Below are 23030 nucleotides of genomic sequence, written 5' to 3'. Positions count from 1 at the left end.
AATATAAAAAATAATTGCTTTAATTAACGTAATATTACATAATTAGATGTACGTATAAAAATATTTTGTAATAACACTATCAAAAATAAATTTTATTAAAAATTATTGAAAATATTTTTTTATATTTACACTACTGAATACATAAAAAAAAAAAAAGTAAAAACTTTTTATTATATATTATAAAGTGAAACCACGTACGAAGAGTCTCTATATAAGTTGTTACGATTCCATACAAATTATTATGCAGAGATCCGAGCCATTCTTACTACTATTATTTTTAGTTCCTATTTTACTCTCAAATAATAGTTGATGGCTTCTCTTCATCATCACCCTCTTCCATATTCTGAAGCCAAACCCAACAATTCAATTGTTCTAGAGATTCATCATGATGAGACCATCACTACTACTAGTAGTGCTGTGGCACATATGGAGGAGGCTTCAAGAAAGAGCAATGGAGAAGAGAAGAGCAATCCTATCTGTTTGACATGGAAGGATCTTTGGGTGAGGGCTTCCATGGGGAAGAGAGGGACCAAAGCTATCCTTCAGGGGCTAACCGGTTATGCCAAACCGGGTCAGCTCTTGGCCATTATGGGTCCTTCTGGTTGTGGCAAGTCAACACTTCTTGATACTTTAGCAGGTATATATATCAAATTAGTTAAGAGTAGTGATACCCTTCAACTCACTAATAAGAAATTTTTAATCAACATATTTTAATTTTAAATAAATTTTAATCAATAAATTACTTACCAAATTTTGAATTTTTTATTTAAATTAAATAAATATAAAATTTATAAAAATACATAAAATATAGCATAATTACATAAATACACAATTTGTTACATTTCAGTTATTGAAAGAGAATTTTAAAAATTGAATACATTTTAAGTATTGAGACCCAATCTGTATCAGAAGAGCTAAATGCCGTCTCAGTATCGAGATATACACAATACGCAAATTGATAACTTATTAATAACACGGGGGTATAAACTTGATCATGGTATTACAACAATTAGTTAGTTAGTTATGGTACAAATAAAACTGGTACTAATTATTAGATTGTTAAAAACTCACAAGGTAATGAATGGACGGAGTGAGGGAGGGTGCATAAGAATGAAAAGAGGCATATGTGCTGGTTTTGAATTATGTAAGATCGCCATGGATGTTTCTTATCCAACTCCATATATGTGCTGGTTTTGAATTATGTGAAATCGCTATGGATGTTTCTTATCCTATTGCATAATTATTTTTGGTAAATTTAAATTTGTCTGACGAGTTGTTATTTTTAAGGTTCTAATGGTATTTATAAATAAAAATTTTAAGCTTTTATTTTAATAATAAATAATAAATCAATTAAAAATTATTTTTTTAATAAAAAAAAAGTAAGATATTTTTGATAAATAATGAATAGGTATATTTATTTTTATTAAAATAAATTAAATTATTAATTAAATATATTCGTATTATTATACTGGTTATTTTTTAGTATTGGCAAATTATTATATTTAATTATTTATACTCGCATATTTGATTATTGTATTGGTATATTTGATTATTTATAATTAAATTATTTATGATTATTTTAAAAGAGTATTATAATTAATAAAATCATTGTCTTTTAGATATTATTGTGTGATATTATTAGATTAATTTTATATTGTATAAATATTATCTTACCATACTAAGATAGAAGATGGTGTTATTAGATTAAATATGCGTGTAGAGTGTAGTCAATTTATTTTTATACGCGCATGACTTAATTTAGTAATGTCATTTTTAAAATTAATTTTGCAGTACTTATAAATAACTAGTAGAACAATATAAGTATATTTGTTTTTATTGAATTAAATTAAATTATTAATTTAAATTATAATCATCTAAATTTTAAATAAAATATTTTTTTAATTTTAAAATTTAAAATTAATTTAGTTAAATTGGATGAGAACATCTCGGGTACTTAAAAATATGTTTCAAGTGGATGTTAAATCAAAGACCTCTCACTAAATATAAAATATTCTTAGTCACTAAAAAAATCATTAATTGATAATTTAATTTTTTTTACATAAAAGTCAGTTCAATTTTAAATCATCATCAAGTTATATAATAATGTTGTATCTTTTTTTGTAACCCGCGGGTAGGATTGGGTACCCTTGGATTAAGAACGGATAGGATTAGAGTTAAGGTATTCTCAACCCGCGAGTAGGGTTAGGGATGACTTCAAATCCTACCCTACCTTACTCATTCAGAACTCCTTAATGGCCAATTGTGTATTTATGTAATTATACTATACTTTATGTATTTTTTTTTAAATTTTATATTTATTTAATTTAAATAAAAAATCTCTAAATTTTTATTTTATTAAACAAATCAATTTGTTGGTTTATATATACAAATAATTATTTGTCTGAAATTTTAAAATTCTAAAAAATTAATGCATCTTTATTACATAGTTATACAGATAGATTTATCTAATTTTATACTACATTTTTAAGATGTGAGTTGATTTGTATAATAAAATAAAATATTAAAAATTAATTTTATGATTAAAGTTATATTAAGAATTAAAATTTAAACCAAAACTAAAAATTTTTTGAAAATAGATTTGAGTTATTAATTATTACTCATTAATTAATTATATATCTTCATAAATTCTTTTACTCATCATCTTTACTTTAATTAAACAAGGAAACTTTTTCACTAAAAATTTTAAGTCATTGATAAAATATATTTACATTTTTCACATGAATTAGTTTTATATGTATTGAGAGCGTAAAATTCTATATTATTATTAACTAATAAAATAGCCCCATCAATTTCAATAATAGAACCATAACACTATTATATAAATAAAGAAAATTCATTTTTCTTTTGTCAAAGATAGTATTTATTTATAAGAAAAATGAATGACTACTAAATCTCATGATTTTTTGAAAAAAAAAACACTAAAGGTATGTTTTTACACTTGATCCACATCTTGAAATTCACAATAATTCAGGTAGATTGGGTTCAAACACAAGACAAACCGGAGAGATTCTTGTCAATGGTCACAAACAATCACTGGCTTATGGAAGCACGGTACAAAATCTTAAATCCTTATTAGTTTCAACAGCATGATTAAATTCAGCTTCTTCTAATTATTATTAGTCATCACATGCATGACTGTTACTTGTGTGCATTTATATAGGCATACGTGACACAAGACGATACCTTAATAACATCATTAACAGTGAGAGAAGCAGTGTACTATTCAGCTCAGCTTCAGTTACCTGATTCCATGTCAAAGGCAGAGAAGAAAGAGAGAGCAGAGTTCACAATCAGAGAGATGGGTTTGCAAGATGCCATCAACACTAGAATTGGTGGCTGGGGTTGCAAAGGAATCAGCGGTGGTCAGAAGAGACGTGTAAGCATCTGCATTGAGATATTAACACGCCCAAGGCTCTTGTTTCTTGATGAACCAACAAGTGGACTTGACAGTGCTGCCTCTTACTATGTCATGAAAAGAATTAAATCTCTTGATCATAAAGATGGTATTCAAAGGACTATCATAGCGTCAATTCATCAGCCAAGTGCTGAAGTTTTCCAATTCTTTGATAATCTCTGTTTGCTCTCTGCTGGAAAAACAGTTTACTTTGGACCTGCTTCTGATGCAATTCAGGTTACTAATAAACTAACTAACTAAACCACTATAATGTTTGTTTTTGTAATAACTATTGATTTTGAGTGAGTGCAGTTCTTCGCTTCAAATGGTTTTCCTTGTCCCGCTCTTCAAAATCCATCTGATCACTTATTGAAAACTATAAACAAGGACTTTGATCAGGTAAATGCTAATTACTTTTTATTTTAAGTTTGTTATTATTGTTTTAATTTTCTTAATGAGATACTTAATTATATAATATGGTAGGAAATGGAGGTAGGTGTAGCCGGGACGAGTGGAGGAGCATTACCGGCAGAAGCAGCAATCGGAATCCTTGTGAACGCATACAAAGCCTCAGAAATAAACGAACAAGTTCAAACGGAAGTAACTGCCATATCTAAAATGGTATTGTTCAATCCAAGTGATGAATAGATGTTTTATTGTGCAATAATATATAGTACCAACCAATGCTTATTGATTTCAGGAAACTAGCTCCGTAGAGAAGAAGAGAGGACATGCTAGCTTCCTTAGGCAGTGCATTGTTCTTACAAAAAGATCATTTGTGAACATGTCCCGCGATCTAGGCTATTATTGGCTACGCCTTGCTATATATATTGCCTTGGCTATAAGTTTAGCCACTATCTTCTATCATTTAGACACAAGTTATGCTTCAATTAAGGTAAGAGCAACATTAGCTACGGTAAGTTTGTTTACAGGCAAGGAACATTGCAACACAGAAATACAAAATCATTTTTTGTGTAATTACACGAAATTGTATTTGACAGATAAGACATGTATAGATATAGTGTCTATAAATATTGAATTAATATATTTTGTATTTATTCTGATAAAAAAAAACACAGAGTTATTAATAAAAAATATAATTTATTTATTATTTTATTATTTTTATAATTATTGAAGGATATTTTAGAAAAAAATAATTGAATTATTAAAAAATTTTAAAAAGAATATTTTGATAAAAATACAATTTAACTAATAGAAAAATAATTTGTTAAAGAATATTTTAGGAAATAAAATTTAATCACAAAAAAAATTATTTTTTTATTAAAAGATATTTTTGTAAAAAATAAGTTATTTTTTCTTAAAAAATAGATAAAGTTAATGTTAGTTAATACAAAATATTTAAAATAGATTAAAGAGGAGGTTTTTTAAAAGTTATAATAGAGGGGAGTATACGTTTCTCAAATAGAAGAGAAGTGATTGTTATTTTAGCAGGAGAAATTTTTTTTTCTTTTTATTATTATTATATTTTTTTCTAAATTTTTTGATAAAAAAATTAAATTTTTATAATTTATTTTAGTTTATGACCAAACAAAATATAAATATATCTCTATGTTTTGTATTTTGTTCTCAGTATTTTATTTTATTCTCGGAACTAAACGTAGACTTAAAGTTTACCTTTATGTAATGTTTCAAGGATTAATTTTGCCTCCACTTTTGATATAACTATTAATTATTATTTCAGGATAGAGGGTCACTTCTTGCATTTGTATCCACTTTCATAACTTTCATGAGCATTGGTGGATTCCCTTCCTTTGTGGAAGATATGAAGGTATTCGAAAGAGAAAGGCTAAATGGGCATTATGGTGTGAGTGCGTTTGTGATAGGAAATACCTTATCAGCCATCCCATTTGTGTTGATAGTTTCTTTCATTCCGGGAGCTATAGCATACTACCTCCCTGGTCTCCAGAGTGGATACGACCACTTCCTTTACTTCATTTGTGTTCTATTTTCTTGCCTCATGTTAGTGGAGAGCCTCATGATGATAGTTGCAAGCGTGGTTCCAAACTACCTCATGGGAATCATACTCGGCTCTGGAATACAAGGCATCATGATCTTAGTTGCTGGCTTCTTCAAACTGCCAAGCACCATTCCTAAGCCATTTTGGAGATACCCTTTGCATTACATAGCATTCCACACTTATGCGTTCCAAGGATTGTTCAAGAACGAATATCAAGGCTTGAAATTCCATGGAGGCTCATCACACAAGTACATTACGGGTGAAGAGATTATGAGGGACACGTGGCAAACAGACATGAGTTACTCAAAGTGGGTTGATCTTGCAATATTAGCAGGGATGATTGGTGTGTATCGTGTTATGTTTTTGGTTATCATAAAGATTACTGAGAAGGTGAAGCCTATTGTTGGATCCTTCAAGCTCATGTCTCCCAAACAAACAATTCATGTCGTCGAAAATCCCAATGCTACTCCTTTGCATGTGGAGTTTGTATGACACCTTTCAAAATTATGTGGAATTTAATTTTAAATTATATGTAACTGTTAACAATATTAACAAAAATCTAGCCCAAGCCTATTGTAGTTCGGTTTAATGTCGCTTCTTCTATTCCTTTTTTTTGTCAAAATCTAATATTCTTTCTTTTGGACTCTGGCCCATTGTAATACCAAGAGAAAAAGAAGATGGTTTTTAGTTTTTTAATAATGCAACAAGGTAAATGCTTGGAGAGTGTTTGATTTACATAATTAAACAAATAAAAAAATGAAAAAAAAAAAAGAAAAAGTTTTCTTTTTTCTTTAATTTTTTGGTCTTTGGTCCAACCTGAATGGCCTCACCCGCCCTAAACTCATATCGCTTTCTGATCTTAATTTTATCTATAGATCTGCCTTGGAGAAAGTTGTTGCTCTAATCAGTAGTCATAGCCACCTAATCGGAACTTGATTGCCTGAGTTATCTTCGTCTGGTTCTGTTCTCTCCCAGTGAATGCCTCCGCATCACTCTCATCAAACCTCCAAATAGAAAAGGACAAGTTAATATTTAAATTAGTTTCTGGAATTTGACCCGCGATTTAATTTAACTCTCGAATTTTTAATTAACCTAAATTGTATCTTGAAATTTTAACACGTGCTTCAAATTGGCTCTTTCGTCCATTTTCATCACAAAAAAAAGTGATATTACAAATTTAGTTGACACCTAACACAGTGACACAAGAAAAAACGTTATTTTACAAAATTTCAATTCTCTGTTCCTTCATCACTGAAAGGGAAGTCAAATTTTTATGGTGTCAAATCCAAACAAACCAACAAGAAGCTCCTGTAACATCCTTCCACCACCGCCGTATTCGTGATCGTTACCACCTTTTCTTTGATCGTGCAACCTTGGCCACTGTACCGACATACACCATTCGCCGCCCCCTCCTTCTCCTCCTCCTCCTTATACTGTATCTTCTTGTTCTTTTTCTTATCCATTTTGTCTTGGCTGGAATAATCAACCACTTCAATCACATGAAAATCTTTCTTATTTTCTATTTGTGAATGCAATGCAGAGAAAGTGAAGAAAAGTGGAGCCGCACTCACAACGGTAGCGGCAGAATCATATGTGCCGGGGTCTGAGGTAGGGTGGCGATGTGGTCAATGGGGGAGGGGGTAGTGGTTATGGCATCAACGGCTTTGAAAACATGGAGGGAACTCTCGATGAAGGAAGAGGGTGAGTTGAGGTTGTAGTGTTGCATTGGAACCCTATCTCCCACTTTGTATTTTCTTTTTCAATAATAATAATAATAATAATGATAATTAAGAATCAATTTGAAGTGAAATGGAGAAAGTAGAAGAGGTTGTGGTTGTGGTTGTGGTTGTTGTTGTGAATGAAGCAGTTGCTCATGCGTGCATAAATGAAGGAGATGATGATTACTTGATCACTGAAAATGGGTTAGAGAGAAGCTATGGAGAAAAGGAGAGACTGTGAGTGATGGATTTAACGGCTATACGGAGGGAGAATGAAAAAAGAAGAAGAGATGACTATTTTGTATTATAAAAGGTCTTTTAACTCTTCTGTTTATGTAAGGACCGATACAATTGGTCTTACCAGGTTCAGTTAGCACAAGAGGCGAAAGCTTTGGAAGTCGCTCGAGAGATGGAGATAGGCGAAACACTTGACTTTACAGAGTACGATCGATGGTGGACGGAGGGTCTAAAGAGATCTTACAGAGGAGAGTGGAGATATCAGGGATATACTTCCTAAACAATGAATCTAAAGCTGAGGATGAGACCATACTTGAGATTTCTGAAGCTCGAAGTAGTACCCGAGCCATGGCTGCTTATGGAGGAGGAAGAAGAAAAGGGAAAGAAAAACGACGTCGTTTTGGAACAAATAGCAAAATGACGTCATTTGATTGTGCCAGGTCAGCTTTTCGGTGATGAAAATGGATGGAAGGGCCAACTCGAGGCACGAGTTAAAATTTCAGAGTACAATTTAGGTCAATTGAAAATTCGAGGGTTAAATTAAATCGAATGTCAAATTTCAGGGGTCATTTTTAACTATTAACTCAGGAAAGGACCGAACAGGTTCTCTTAGGTCTTTACCGCAAACAACGTCCCCGAGGGAGGCTCAAATGCTGGAAGGATGACCCTCGAACAAGGCGGACAAAGAAGAGGCATGGAAGTGCTCAAAGTTGTGGATGACAGAAGACGACAGAGAATGTATCGGGATTGAAGACCAGAAGCAGAAGGTGGGAAGTGGCATGCGATGTAATATCGGAAGAACTCAGGAACTGACAAATCCTTCTCCTCATTAACGATGACGGCGATACACATTGAAGGAAGATTTGAAGTTGGCAAGTTCTAGTCCTTGGAGGAGACATCCTAGAAGCCAATTTGCAGCATCATCCTTGTTGGGTACTCCTCATTGATGTCAATTAGTCTCGATGACAAAGTTGAATTTCAAACCAGGGTGGGAGCAATGATGGCTTAAAACCAGATGAAAAACATTTAGTTGTTATCGAGGGGTCTCTGTCCAGGCCAATTCCAGTCGAGCTTAGTTCCAAGAAATGGTAAAGATACAATCTAAGTTGACAACTCTTTACAAGGGAGGACTTACTTTTGCATGTAAGAACCTAAAATTTAATTAACCGTTTAAATAAGAATAAAATAATAATTTGATTGTTCGGAATAGGTTCAAAGATTTAGAAATATTAATTAGAAAAATTAAAGGTAAAATTTGGATTTAGTGAATTTTTTTGAGTGAGAAAATATAGTTTTCTGTGGGAAAATGCATAAAAATATGTACCGGCTTAAATTAGGCCGGTGTTGTGAGTAAGGAAAAAATTAAATTATGAGTTAATAAATTTAGGAAATTGAATTTATTAACTTGAAAAGATAAAAATAATTTAGAATTAAAAACTGGACGTTAATTTTAAAGGTTTTGGCCTGAAATTAGACTAAACAAACCTAAAATACTAACGAATTAGGCCTAAGGTCCAACATATATATACCCTTTTAATGAGTTTCAAGCTCATTTCCACCCAAAAACAAGAAGGGGACGCTGGGATAAGAAGAGATGAGAAGAGGGATTGTTACTATTCACTTCCACCTTGTTTCGCTCATAACTTGAGCTACGGTGCTCTGATTTGTGTGTCATTTACGGTCATGTGAAACTCTTGTCGAGCTATTTGATTCTATCTAAATTAAGTGATAAGAATCTTGAAAATCCATGCACTAGTTTTTTGCCCTAAGAGTTTCGCATTTTTAGGTTTGATTTTTAAATAGATTTTGTGATTTTTGTTGTTTAGGGATGATCTAGCATTGTAATATTATTGGATTTTGCTCCTAATACCATTGGGTAAGGTAAGTCTCTTTGAAATCCTTGAGGTTTGATGTTTTGGTTAGCCATAATGTTGATTTTGGTATATTATATGATGTTAGATTGAGGTTTGGTGATTTTTGGAGTTGTTTTGGCTACTTGGAGTATTGAGACTGAGTTTGAAGCTTTTGGATTAAGCTTTGTGGTATTGTTTCGGTGTTTTGAATGTGTTGGGAATCAACCAATGTATGGTTTTCGTTTTCTTTAGGTAATATGCAATGTTTTGTAAAACTTAGGCTAATGGACCTTAGGATAGGATTGAATTGATTGTTGATAATTATTAAATTGATGATGTATATTGTTGATCATTAATGTGGTGATGAATTTGGATGAAAATGGATGTTAAAGAGGATTGGTGATGATAGATGATGAATGATGTTTATGAAAAGTTGAAATGAGCAAAATTGTTGATATTGTAATCTTGATTTGGAAATTGTTGATTTTGTTGAACTATGAAGAGAAGAGATGGAAAGTTGAGTGAAATAGGTGTGAAAAAAATTGAGATGTAATGAAATAGTAAATTGTAGTGTGTGATAGTGATTTGATGATGATTTTGAGTATGTTTAAGTTTGGTTTGAATTGAAGTTTTGGAAAATTAGAGAACTTTGTTAAATTTTGTAAAACCTTATTTTTATGAACTTTGACGAGGTATAACTTGGTTTCAGGACCTTTATTTTTTATGAAATTTGATTTAAATGAAAGTTGGGTCCAAGAGCTAAAAGACGTTCAAAGAACGAGTGAAAAATATTTTAGAACAAAAAAGTTATGCGGGTTTGAAGTTTGACACTAAAATCTAAATTTTGCAGCTTTTTAAAGTTTCTAAATTTTTCAACCATGCATGCTCGGACAGTGCATGCGACACGGGGATTGGCTGTCGCCAAGCACCCATGCGTACGCGAAAATATCTCTTTTACTGGCATGCGTATGTGGCATATTGCACGCGACGCGAGCCTCCCTTGCTGTTTTGAGGATTTGCATACGCGAGTGTAGCATGCGTACGCGACATGGAAATTTTGACACCCATGCGTACGCGGATAGGGGCATGCGTACGCATGGTCCCTGTTTTGCCGAAAGCTTGTTTTTCTTCATTTCAATGGTTCTTCTAGCTTTCTAAATTTCCTTAAATACTATTTAAGACTTATAACTATTGATTAGGTCTTAAGACTAGTGAGGGTGAGTTAGGTAGCTTAAATTAGATATTCTCTGTTAATAACATTAAAAGACTGTGACTTAGCCTTGGAAAGTTCTATGAATGGTATGACTTGAGTGAATTGGTGGAGTGTTAAGTTATTGATGAATTGAGGAAACGGGAGAAACTGAAGTTGCTGAGATTGAATACAATGTTAATGATATGCTGAAATTTGGTAAGTTGGCATAGGAGTTGTGGCAGTCTCCCGCCTATGATCGGATATGAGGGCTATGACAGTCTCACACTCACATAACATGCATTGTTTTGGTAAGTCGCTATGTGCCTGGTAAGGACGGTGGTGAATTCCGCTTGTCGAGGTAGCGGTGCCGGTGTAGGGGTCGTGGTAGTCTTCCACTTACGTTCAGATGTGAAGGGTGTAGCAGTCTCCCACTCACATAACCTTCTCTGTCGCCAGAGTGAACTCAGGCACTATAACCCTAAAAGAGTGGGTCGTGCACTATATCCATGGGGGCGCAAGAAAAAGTACTAGACATTATACACCAGGAAGCGCCAAGAAATAGTGAGTAGGGCACTATATCCCTGGTCGTGGTAGAAAGGCTACATCCAAAAGGATGTGTCGCGTTGGCAGTTGAACCGACAAGTGATATCACGAGGCAAATAGGATAGACATTCATCATATGCATTTATTACATGCTTGCTTAGCTTGCTTTGATTACTTAAGTTATGCCTAATTGAATTACTTGCTATACATGTACATTACTTGTGTTTTACCTGTTTGCATCTACTTGTGTTTTCTACTGGGATTGAGGAGGCTCGGTAGGCGGTGATAATGGGATCGCATGTATGGTAGGTTGGTGAAGGCTGTGGGACAACGATGATTAGTATTAGTTAGAAATTTCTTAAGTTTAAAATACCCTATTTATGGTTTAAATTGTATATTTCGGTAAGCTTGAATATTTGTATTGATGTGAAGTTCTAGGATTGCATTTGGCTTCTCGGAACCTTATATCTTATTTATTGAGCGTTGTTACCATACTAAGAACCTCTAGTTTTCATATCATATATTGTTATTGTTTTTCAAATGCAGGTTGCAACCCACTTTGGTGAGTTTGCAGATGGTGACAGAGCGGATGGTGATAGAGCGGATGATGGTTTTTTTTTTTTTTTTACTTTGTTTATCTTGATGTAGTATTCTCTCACTTTTGGATTATTGTATTTTGTTGCCTTAGAGGCCTAACTTTGGAAGATAGAATGTTGCTGTTTTAAACTTCCAAGTTCTGTTGTTTTTTAGTTTGAGCTGGCCGGCCTAAACTCCGCAGGTTGTTATTAGTTCATTTTTGTATATTATATATATATATATATTGTTTACTTTAATTATTACCTTGTGTATCCTAGAGCTATCTATAAGATTTTATATATTATGCTTTGTGCTTTTTGTGCCAATGCGTTTAGTTATCGTGTGTGAACTTTTTGTGCTCTGTATCTCTACTCTATGAGTTTCTGATCCTTTATTCCTTTCATCGAACTTCTAGTTATACTATTTCTTGACTATATACTATTATATAGAGGTTTAGAACTATCGTGACACTTTATTATCATTCGCTTTACGGCTAGAGGTAAGATTTGAAGTGTTAAAATGTTACATTGCACCTCTATTTTATCAATTTCAAAAATACCTATGTATTTAAAACTTTTTATTTTTTCACAACCAAATTTATTAGTAGTATAATGTACAATAACTATAACATTAAGCAATGCCACATGTCTTCTCTTCATTAGTTAGTCAATTTTTAGCTATCAATAATTACAATAAATGTAGCTACTAGACATAACCTTTTGAAATAGTAGTATTAAGAGGCCAGCATATTTGGTAATTTGTAGTCATTAATTAATCAATATTAATATTTTTAATAATGTAATATTACATTTAATAGTATGAGATTACACATTTTTTTATAATCAAATACTAATTAAATTTTAGTAAAAGTGTTGGCTCGGACACTTTTTCTCTTTTAAAATATATGTACCACTTTATGCAGGGCAAATTACATAAATAATTCAATTGAGACTTAAAATTACAGTATTACAACAAATTAAGAATGCTTTATATACGAGTGTAATTCTCTTTTTATATAAACCGCTAGAATTGGCAGGATTTTTCAAATTTTCATGTAAAGCACTGCAAGTACATTACAGCTGAAGAGATTATGAGGGACACTTGACAAAACAGACATGAGTTACTCAAAGTGAGTTGATCTTGCAATCTTAGTAAGGATGATTGTTGTGTATCGTGCTATGTTTTTTATTATCATAAAGACTACCGAAAAGGTGAAGCCTATTGTTGGATCCTTCAAGCTATTCTCTTCCGAACAAATGAAACAATTTATGACATCAAAAATCCCAATGCTACTCCTTTGCATGTGGAGCTTGTATAAAACCTTTCAAAATTATGCTTAATTTAATTTAAAATTATATGTAACTATAAGAATATAAAAAAAATCCATCCTTGGCCTATTTTAGAACAAATTATATAAATAAATCAATTGACACTCAAAATTATACGATTACAATAATTGAAAATATTTTATATGTGAGTGTAATTCTCTTTTTATATAAATCGCTACAACTTGCCATTTTTTAATTTGAATATGGAAGTAAAAAAATTGAAAACAATAAATAATTCGGAGAGTCCGTTTTTCTAGCTTTCGAAATTCACATTTGTCCAACCACAAGTCGGACCATGCGATTTCTTAAGCAAAATTTTAAAATCAAACAACTCGCATGGTCCGATTTGTTTACTATGAGTTTTTTCAATTTTTAACACAAATCGGACCCTCCGATTTGTGTGCTCTGAATTTTTTTCAACTTTTTAAATCGGATGGTCCGATTTGTGTACTCCCACAATTTTAAAAAACATCAAAAATTATCATATTAAAGTATAGCACTCATTTTGCTTCCATATCAAAATTTTTTAGCCACAACTTGCAGGATTTTACATTTTTTTTTATGTAAACCACTACAAATATATTACAGGTGAAGAGATTATGAGGGACCCGCGACAAACAGACATGAGTTATTCAAAGAGGGTTGATCTTTCAATCTTAGTAGGGATGATTGTTGTGTGTATCGTGTTATGTTTTTTGTTATCATAAAGACTACCCAAAATGTGAAGCCTATTCTTGGATCCTTCAAACTGTTGTCTCCCAAACAAACAATTTAAGACATCGAAAATCCCAATAATACTCTTTTGCACGCGGAGCTTGCATGACACTTTTTAAAATGTTCAATTTAATTTTAAATTATATGTAATTATAAGAATATTTCCAAACAAGAATCTTGCTTAGGCCTATTGTAGTTCGGTTTAATGTGCATCTTTTTTTTTTTTTTTTCAAAATCTAATGTTCTTTCTTTTGGACTCCGGCCATTGTAATACAAAGAGGAAAAAAAAAGATAATTTTGAACTTTTTATTAATATTAAAGTAAGAAAAAAGATAATTAAATCCAATTGGTCCTGTGGTTATTTATTAGTCTGTTTAAATAAATAATAAGGTTTAAATTTTATTTTGTGTATGAAGTAATTTATTGGCCAACAATAAATCTTTAAATGAAACTCAAATCTACGAAAAATTAATTCTTAGCCTACTAAACTGAAGATACCGTAGAAAAAAAAGGATTAAATTGTTATTATTTTTATTGTAAAATAATTTATAAATTTTATACTATATATAGATATATATTGACGATCTCATCAAATACTTATATGCCTTTTAATATAAGAAGTATTTATTTACTATAATTTAATATCACAAAACAAAATTTTGCTATTAGTGAACAAAGATATAAACCATGAAAAAGGAAAATCATTTATTAGCTGCTAGTTCTAAAATTGCATTCCACCAATCAACGCACAAGAGGAAATGCACAAGTTCATGATGAAATATATCTACATAAATATTATTATATTAAGCTACTTTCATGTTCAATCTTGCTATTCCTTAATTTTATTTTAATTTGTGAGACTCGGTTATTACTCATATATACATCCAAGGGTAAGATTGGTCAACTTCTTTCCATGGTTGACTTTCTCAGATGATATCTCAAAGTTGAAATTTCAACTCGCTCACCTAACGCTTTGTTTGTATCGTTGATCGTCCTGTTAGCGTACTTCAATTTACCAATGAAATGGATTAATATATATTTTTTTTTATCAAAAATAAGAGACTCAAATCCGCAACCTCTTAATTGAGTATGAAGAGACTATGTCATTTGAGCTATTACTCATTGGCAATGAATTAATATATATTAGGAATTACAATATAAGGAATGATAACATAAGGGATTTTTAAAAAATAATTTAAATATTTTATGCACAGATATATGTATTTTGGAATAAGAGTTATTATGGATCCAATTGGTTTGAGTTTGAGAAAGAATAACAACCGAATTGATTAAATTTTAATGGGTTTGGATTGTTTGAATTTAAAATTTTTTACGAGTAGATCCAAACCATTTCAAATTTATAAAATCCGGATTGGATTTGTTCGGATTATTATTAGATACCCAATTAAAAATAAAAAAAATTAAAAAATATAAAAAAATGAAAAAAATATTTGGAAATAATATATAATTGTAAAAAGATAAAGAGTAATACATCATCAAAATTACACTTTAATAAAGATCATAATTTGGTATAGAGGATAAAGTTACATATATATTATTTTATTTTATTCTTTTAAATTAACATAAATTTAATCAAAAAACCAGATTGATTCGGGTGGCCCAAAACTGATATTTGACTTCGCTTTTAACTGGGTTTAATTCGATCGTACTCGATGTCTCGATTATCTATTTAATAGAATTAGCCCAGTTTGGGTAACTAATTTAATTAAGCTCATTTTGATAAAATAACTTAAACAATAAATAACTCTGTTAAAAGTAACTTATAAATAAGTTATTTTGTGTTTGGATTTTTAACTCTAAAAGTGCTTATTTTAAAGAAATGTAATGAAAAGTAGAAGTATTATGAGAGAAGTAATTTTTTTTAACTTCTCTATAAGCTCCAAAATAGCTTCTTAGAAAGTTGTAATTTAGTTTTGAAAATTGCACCCGACATTAATACTACTACTTTTCATAAGTTAAAAATTAAAAAAAGCTACTTCTAGAGTTTCCCAAACGGATCCTTAATATGATTAGATTAGATCAATTTTGATCAATTAATCGAATTATTTGTATCTATAAACGTTCCCATTTTATAAGATATAGCTATCAATTAATTATGTTAGGTGTACACTAAAATCAACTATTAGTATAAAATTTATGTGAAATACAAAATACATATTGAAAATGAAATATACAATACATGTATTTATACACAATTATATAGTAATTGATTTTGGTGTACAAATAGCATTTTTGTTTACCAATTTATATCCTATTACTTGGCACCGGATTCGATGGTCCCAGAACGTTTGGACTACAAAATATGTTTTTTAAATTTTTTAATAATTACTAAATAATCCTTTTCTAATTTTAATTATAAATTAATCCCATATATTTTATTTAATTATAAAAATTATTTTTTATTTTATAAATTATTATTTTATCATTCATTTATTATGTTCATTAACAATCAAAAACAAAAACAATAACGAATTAGATCTTCCATTGATCGTAATAACTTTTTGACAATCTCAATCGATTAAAAGTTTATCTTTGATCCATTACATCTATCGAAGGTTGTAAAATCGTGTTTCTTAGAAAATTAATCGATTGGATTAACAAAACAATCGATTGAATTTCAGGTTCCCATAACTCAATCGATTTGACTTCAGATTATCACAAAATAATCGATTGAAAGTTACAAGACATTATGGTTTGCCCAAAAATCAATTGATTGGTCATATTACCCAATCGATTGAATTCATTAAAGCAATTTAGGTTTGTTTAATCCAATCGATTAAAATATAAAATGACCAAATAATTATATGTATAATCAAATTTTACAAATAATATAGTCAAACATTTATGTTTGGAGGGGACTTTAACGCGCCATAGCCAGCCAAAAAGAAAAGGAAGGGGAGCCTAAAATCAACCATGCTTGAAAACTCCGAAGCCAAAGAGAAAACCAATGGCAATCACCACAAGAATCAGGCACGCGCATAGCATGCATATTCTCGCCCCCACAATACATCTCTCACCAGCAAGCTCTGAAATCACCAAACTTTGAATTTTTTCCTTCTCGGTATTTTGGATCTGAGAAAATTCTCGGATGGATTGATTAAAAAAATTTGTTAGAAGATCAATCTATTGAAATTATTAAAAAGTTATTATGATCAATAGAAGATCTAATTTGTTATTGTTTTTAGTTTTGATTGTTAATAAATATAATAGATGAATGATAAAATAATAATTTATAAAATAAAAAATAGTTTTTATAATTAAATAAAATATATGAGATTAATTTATAATTAAAATTAGAAAATAACTATTTAACAATTATTAAATTTAAAAAAATATGTTTTGTTATGAGACCATTTAATGGTCCAAACGTTCTGAGACCATCGAATTCACTGCCCTATTACTTATCCTATTTACAATGCAAACGAGTTAATTAAATATACATATCTCATTTATACAGTAAACTCGATAAAACACAAATTTTATGAACCAAAAATAGATACAAACAAGATACATAATGAATATTAAAGTGTACATATCTCATTTATAATTAAACGAAATATATGTGCTATAATTTTATTTATAATGTAAATAAGATATATGTTTAATAATCAACTTGTTTTCAATATAAACGTGATGTGAAACAACAATTTTTTGCATCTATATAAGGAGGTTCATTTAGTAGCTTCCCTCACATAAATTTCAGTCTTTCTTCTAAACTCTTTCAATAATTTTCTTAAGAATGGCGGATAATAAATATGTATTTGTGAGTGTGTATCCTAATCTCACATCAAGAACAGTGATAAAGGGATTTTGTTTGAGTGCGATCCCAATCTTTTTGTTTGAACAGTGATAAAAACAGATATTTGATTAACTAATAGTAAAGTAAATCCTTAAAAATAGCTAGCACCAATTACAAACCTAATAAGTTAGGCCTTTAAATTATGTTCTTAGTACAACAATAATCCTAATTTTACATACTAAAATAATATCAATAAAAGATACTTTAAAATTTGTATTTAAATAAAATAAAATAAAATTAACAACACTAACCTACAAGTCAAGGGCCTAACAATATGTCACATGTCATTTATTTTTTGATACATATTTTGTTTTTTGAATAACTTTTTCTATGTTGTAATACAATATTGCAGTACATCAATAATTAAAATTAATATTTATCAAAAGCTGATATAATTAATAGCATTATATGAAATAAAATTAAAACCATTCAAAAATTTATGTAATATTTTTGTAGTATCCCTTTCTCGGGTTTAGAGTATTTCTTGCATTCGCACATATAGCTTATTTGACACAAACTCTTTTTGCAAATAATCCAAATATTATTTAAGGAAAAAAAATTCAACAGTCAAAATTTTAATTATATTGACTAATATTTTTAGTTTAATAACCTAATTTTATATTTTTATTTTACACTTTTAAATATTAATAATTAATTATTAATTAAAATAATAAATTATACTGAAATTATACCCACCGTTTTGTATGATAAGGCATTAAGGCCGCGGGGCGATATTAAATTTATATTTAAAAAATTTGGATTCATATAACGTGGACTACGGCGGCTTTTGAGCCTCTTGTTCCTTTTTTAATAAAATTATTATAATGTTCAAAGAAAAAGTAAACGATATATCAATAATGAATAAAATATATTTATTACTTTAATAATGATACAGTAAAATTAAAACAAAAAAACCCCTGACAAAAAAAAACCCAACCCGGCCCTGACAAAAAAAATAAATTCAACCCGGCCCTGACAATTACTTCGAAAAGACAACGAGGCCCCTGTGCCAAAAATAAATCAATGTTATTTTTTTGGCACAGGGGCTAATCTGTCCTAAAAAAAATTTATCAGAGGCCGGATTGGGTGTTTTTTTTTTTTGGGACCTCGTTGTCCTTTCGAAATAATTGTCAAGGGCGAATGGGGTATTCACTCTAAAATAAATGAAAGTGGGTAAGAATTAGTTATAGTTGTCTATTAAAACACGTTGAAATTTATTACGGCGATTGAAGTTAGACCTTGAACAACTAATTAAGAAGTGGAAGTCTTAATTAAAGACATTCAAGAAAAACGACACATACATTGCGTGTATAAATAAGATGGAACGAAGTAGAAGCTGAAATTGGCACGCATAATAATGGCATCTGAAAGCATGGTGATAGAGATTGAGCATGATGATAATGAAGATGAGAAGGGGAATAAGAGAAACGAAGAGAAAGAGAAGGAGGGTATGTGTATGTGTATGACATGGAAGGATGTGTGGGTGACTGCATCAATGGGAAACAAAGGAAGCAAACCAATTCTTTCCGGTCTAACCGGTTATGCCAAACCGGGCCAGCTATTGGCCATAATGGGTCCTTCTGGTTCTGGCAAGTCTACCCTTCTTGATGCCTTAGCAGGTATTTCATATTTCCCTATCTATCTACTCATATACCTTTTTCATTTTTTTTTTTTACCAAAGATAGGAGACTCGAACCTGCAACCTATTAATTGAGTATGGAAAAACTATGTCATTTGAGTTATAACTCATTGGCATACCTTTTTCATTTCATTCAAAAAATCGGGATACATTTTAATTTACACTTGTCTTCTTATAAAATTAATACTTAAAAATTGTTACATAATGATTTAATCGTTACGTGAGGTTTACTTTTTAATTTACCCATTAATATCACTACGTATGTTAAACTTGATTCAACGGAAGGGTAAACATTATTATTATTATTATTATTATTATTATTATTATTATTATTATTATTATTATTATTATTATTTATTTATTTATTTTTTGATAAAATCTTAATATTGTTATATTTATAAAAATAATTATTTTTTGATTCACTATTTAAATGATTAACAAAAATAATAAACTCAAATAAATTATTTTAATTGTCCGTATTTAAAAGATTTATTTTAAGAATTTAAATAAAAAATTAATTAATTTTGATACCTATTAGTATCCAAAAAAATTTACACAAATATAAAATGATTTAATATATATGAAAAAATATTTAATTAATAACTCATATATGATTTTAAAAAATACTTAAAAATAGGCGTGCAACGATATGTATTTAATTTCGTATTTTTAGGTACATGAATCTAAGATGTTATAAAATAAAGATGAAAATTTTTATGTAAAATTAATAATTGATAATTGTCAGATGATAATTTAATCGAATTTTTTAAATTATCTGAACGTTTTTTAACTATTAACTTCACACGAAAATAATTAGAAATAATTGAACTATAATGAACCCATCATTGAAACTCCTGGTTGATATTTTTATTGACATTAATTATTTAAGATAAACTAAGAACAAATTTTAACACCTTTCCATTTTTTTTTAAAAATTATGTGTTATCCCTCGATCGAGTGACATTATTTAAAGAAGATTACATGATGGGATATCAAATAGAAAATACAACACACACGTAACCATAGAATACATTTAAATTTATCTTAGAAATATTAATTAAGAATTAATAATACAAAGTTTTACATTGTGATCATTTAATAAAATGTCTGTACTTATTAAAAGAATGTAATATTGTAAATAACCGAGTTATATACCTTTTCTAATGCAAATATGCAATCATATATACTTAATAATATATATATTTGTCAAAAGAATTTTAATATTAAGATATATGTAAATGCATTATTAATAATGAGCTATATGTTTGAACTCATATTTCAGGTAGATTAGATTCAAACACAAGACAAACAGGAGAGATTCTCATCAACGGTCGCAAAGAAGCGCTGGCCTATGGAATCTCGGTACAAAACCATACACTATAATATTTACGTATTCATATTTACATGAATTTTACATACAAGAAGCATATAATTTGCACTTATATTTATCAGAATTTATACACAAAAATTAATACTATTTGTAATCATATTTTTTAAAATTTGTACACATGAATTAGTAAAATTTATTTGTTAAAAACACTTTAATATTGGTGCTGATTAAATGATGGTGAAAAATACTAAAAATTACCATGTCACAATAATGATTAAGTAGTAGTCTTAATTAATTTGAATAATTAGCAAGAGTTTAAATGTATGGCATAGGCATATGTGACACAAGATGATACCTTATTAACAACCTTAACGGTGAGGGAAGCAGTGCACTACTCAGCTCAACTCCAACTACCTGATTCCATGTCCAAGGCAGAGAAAAGAGAGAGAGCAGAGATTACAATAAGAGAAATGGGTCTGCAAGATGCCATTAACACAAGAATTGGAGGTTGGGGCATTAAAGGAATCAGTGGTGGTCAGAAGAGACGTGTGAGCATCTGCATTGAGATCCTAACACGCCCAAGGCTCTTGTTTCTTGATGAACCAACAAGTGGACTTGACAGTGCTGCTTCCTATTATGTCATGAAAAGAATTGCAAACCTTGTTCAGAAAGATGGCATTCAAAGAACCGTTATTGCTTCAATACATCAACCAAGCACTGAAGTCTTTCAACTTTTCCATAACCTTTGTCTTCTCTCTTCTGGTACAACTGTTTACTTTGGACCTGCCTCAACTGCTACTCAGGTTCCTATCTTTTTTTTCTTCTTTTAATTCATTTAATTTTAGTCATAATATTAAATTCTGGTTTTGTTTCAATGTATGTAGTTTTTTGCTTCCAATGGTTTTCCATGTCCTGCACTCCAAAACCCTTCTGATCATTTACTGAAAACAATAAACAAGGATTTTGATCAGGTAACTAAGCTTAGCTTCACTTGAAGATACATGAGAGCATTCAGAAATAATTTGATGGTATTTTGAATTAACTACTATTTCAGGATACTGACATGGGTTTATCTGGCACTAGAACAGTGCCTACAGAAGAAGCAATTAGAATCCTTATAAGCGCATATGAATCATCTGAAATTAACCAACAAGTTCAACAAGAAGTTGCAATGCTATCTAACCAGGTTTCTTTCATTTCATGTCTATTGCGTGTGCATTCATAAGCTATAATAAAAGCATTGATCCATAACTCAATTTATGTTTCAGGAGACTAGATCAGTAGATCATAAGAAGAGAAGGCGTGCTGGTTTCCTTAATCAGTGCATTGTTCTAACCAAAATATCATGCGTGAACATGTTTCGTGATCTAGGCTATTATTGGTTACGTCTTGGAATATACATTGCATTGGCCATAGCCACTGCCACAGTTTTCTATGATCTAGGTACAAGTTTCAGCACAATTCAGGACAGAGGAGCACTTCTTATGTTTGAATCTTCATTCATAACTTTCATGACCATTGGTGGATTCCCTTCCTTTGTGGAGGTCATGAAGGTAATTTAAAGAATTATTCATCACAATATAGAATTTAATTTTGATGCACTATTGGTGTAAAACTATTTTTCGTATGCACCCAATCAGACAACGTCATGTTAGCAAAAATAACTATTTTTTACATTGACTGCTTGAGAATTGAATTGTTGTTATATATATACGTAGGTATTTGAACGAGAAAGATTGAATGGGCATTATGGTGTTGTGGCATTTGTAATTGGGAACACAGTATCTAGTGTGCCATACTTGGTTCTAGTATCAGTGATTCCAGGAGCCATAGCTTATTACCTTCCTCATCTTCAAAGAGGATTCGACCATTTTGTTTACTTCATATGTGTTCTGTTTTCTTGCCTCATGTTGGTTGAAAGCCTAATGATGATAGTTGCAAGCGTAGTCCCAAACTATCTAATGGGAATCATAAGCGGCGCCGGAATCCAAGGAATCATGATGCTGGCCGGAGGGTTCTTCAGATTGCCCAATGATCTTCCCAAACCATTTTGGAGATACCCAATGTTCTATGTTGCATTTCATAGATTTGCATTCCAAGGATTGTACAAGAACGAGTTTCAGGGGCTAAGCTTTGCAACAAATGATGGAAATGGCTCCTACATTAGTGGTGACCAGATTCTGAGGGACACGTGGCAAGTTGACATGAGTTACTCCAAGTGGGTCGATCTCGGAATCTTGCTTGGGATGATTTTGGTGTATCGAGTGTTGTTCTTCTTGATCATCAAGATTACGGAGAAGTTGAAGCCATTTTTTGTGTCATTCATTTCAGGGTCTCCCAAGCGAGCAACACTAGTGATGGAGAATAATGATGATAACTCTGCACTAAGTCATGAAGCATAAACCCAAACATAAATCTAACTCTATGGTTATAATTATTTTCAAATTAAAGCTATAGTAGCTAGGTTTGTGATTTATTTTGGTGATTTTAATTTGTATATATATTATTGTTGATTGGTACATAAGTATTGTCTTGTAAACCAATTTAAATTGGTCGAGTAATCAGTCCCCTCATCCCATTAGTTCAGTTATTATGCTTGAGTGTTGAAGGCAAGCTTCAGATTTATTCATCCAAGGGCAATGCAATCTTGTAATCCATACGATAATCATAACCACTATTACTCAGTA

At 30.6% G+C, this 23030-nt stretch overlaps 2 protein-coding genes across 2 annotated transcripts; both read left to right on the top strand.

The window, feature by feature from the left end:
- The first annotated feature begins 210 nt into the window (after positions 1-210).
- LOC112734408 (ABC transporter G family member 1) lies at positions 211-5982 on the top strand. The gene is made up of 7 exons (XM_025783712.2): positions 211-637; positions 2993-3072; positions 3182-3652; positions 3728-3814; positions 3899-4036; positions 4116-4310; positions 5118-5982. The coding sequence occupies exons 1-7, from the start codon at positions 310-312 to the stop codon at positions 5883-5885; spliced, it is 2067 nt and encodes a 688-aa protein (XP_025639497.1). The 5' UTR covers positions 211-309; the 3' UTR covers positions 5886-5982.
- A 12584-nt stretch (positions 5983-18566) lies between these two features.
- Positions 18567-23030, top strand: LOC112734411 (ABC transporter G family member 1). Its single transcript, XM_025783715.3, has 7 exons — positions 18567-18993; positions 20296-20375; positions 20676-21146; positions 21228-21314; positions 21398-21529; positions 21612-21896; positions 22062-23030. The coding sequence occupies exons 1-7, from the start codon at positions 18732-18734 to the stop codon at positions 22743-22745; spliced, it is 2001 nt and encodes a 666-aa protein (XP_025639500.1). The 5' UTR covers positions 18567-18731; the 3' UTR covers positions 22746-23030.

Source organism: Arachis hypogaea, chromosome 3 (assembly GCF_003086295.3).
Source record: "Arachis hypogaea cultivar Tifrunner chromosome 3, arahy.Tifrunner.gnm2.J5K5, whole genome shotgun sequence".
NCBI classification, from domain to species: Eukaryota; Viridiplantae; Streptophyta; class Magnoliopsida; order Fabales; family Fabaceae; genus Arachis; species Arachis hypogaea.
The sequence above is the reverse complement of the archived record's forward strand: the minus strand, read 5'-3'. Positions and strand labels throughout refer to the sequence as shown.

What these genes read in the sequence shown, in the direction of transcription:
- LOC112734408 (XM_025783712.2), top strand. Translation starts at nt 310, where the DNA reads ATGGCTTCTCTTCATCATCACCCTCTTCCATATTCTGAAGCCAAACCC. An exon ending in CTGCTTCTGATGCAATTCAG is followed by an intron (nt 3,653 to 3,727) that starts GTTACTAATAAA and finishes GAGTGAGTGCAG; the next exon opens with TTCTTCGCTTCAAATGGTTT. An exon ending in TAACTGCCATATCTAAAATG is followed by an intron (nt 4,037 to 4,115) that starts GTATTGTTCAAT and finishes TATTGATTTCAG; the next exon opens with GAAACTAGCTCCGTAGAGAA.
- LOC112734411 (XM_025783715.3), top strand. Translation starts at nt 18,732, where the DNA reads ATGGCATCTGAAAGCATGGTGATAGAGATTGAGCATGATGATAATGAA. An exon ending in CCTTCTTGATGCCTTAGCAG is followed by an intron (nt 18,994 to 20,295) that starts GTATTTCATATT and finishes CTCATATTTCAG; the next exon opens with GTAGATTAGATTCAAACACA. An exon ending in CCTTTGTGGAGGTCATGAAG is followed by an intron (nt 21,897 to 22,061) that starts GTAATTTAAAGA and finishes ATATATACGTAG; the next exon opens with GTATTTGAACGAGAAAGATT.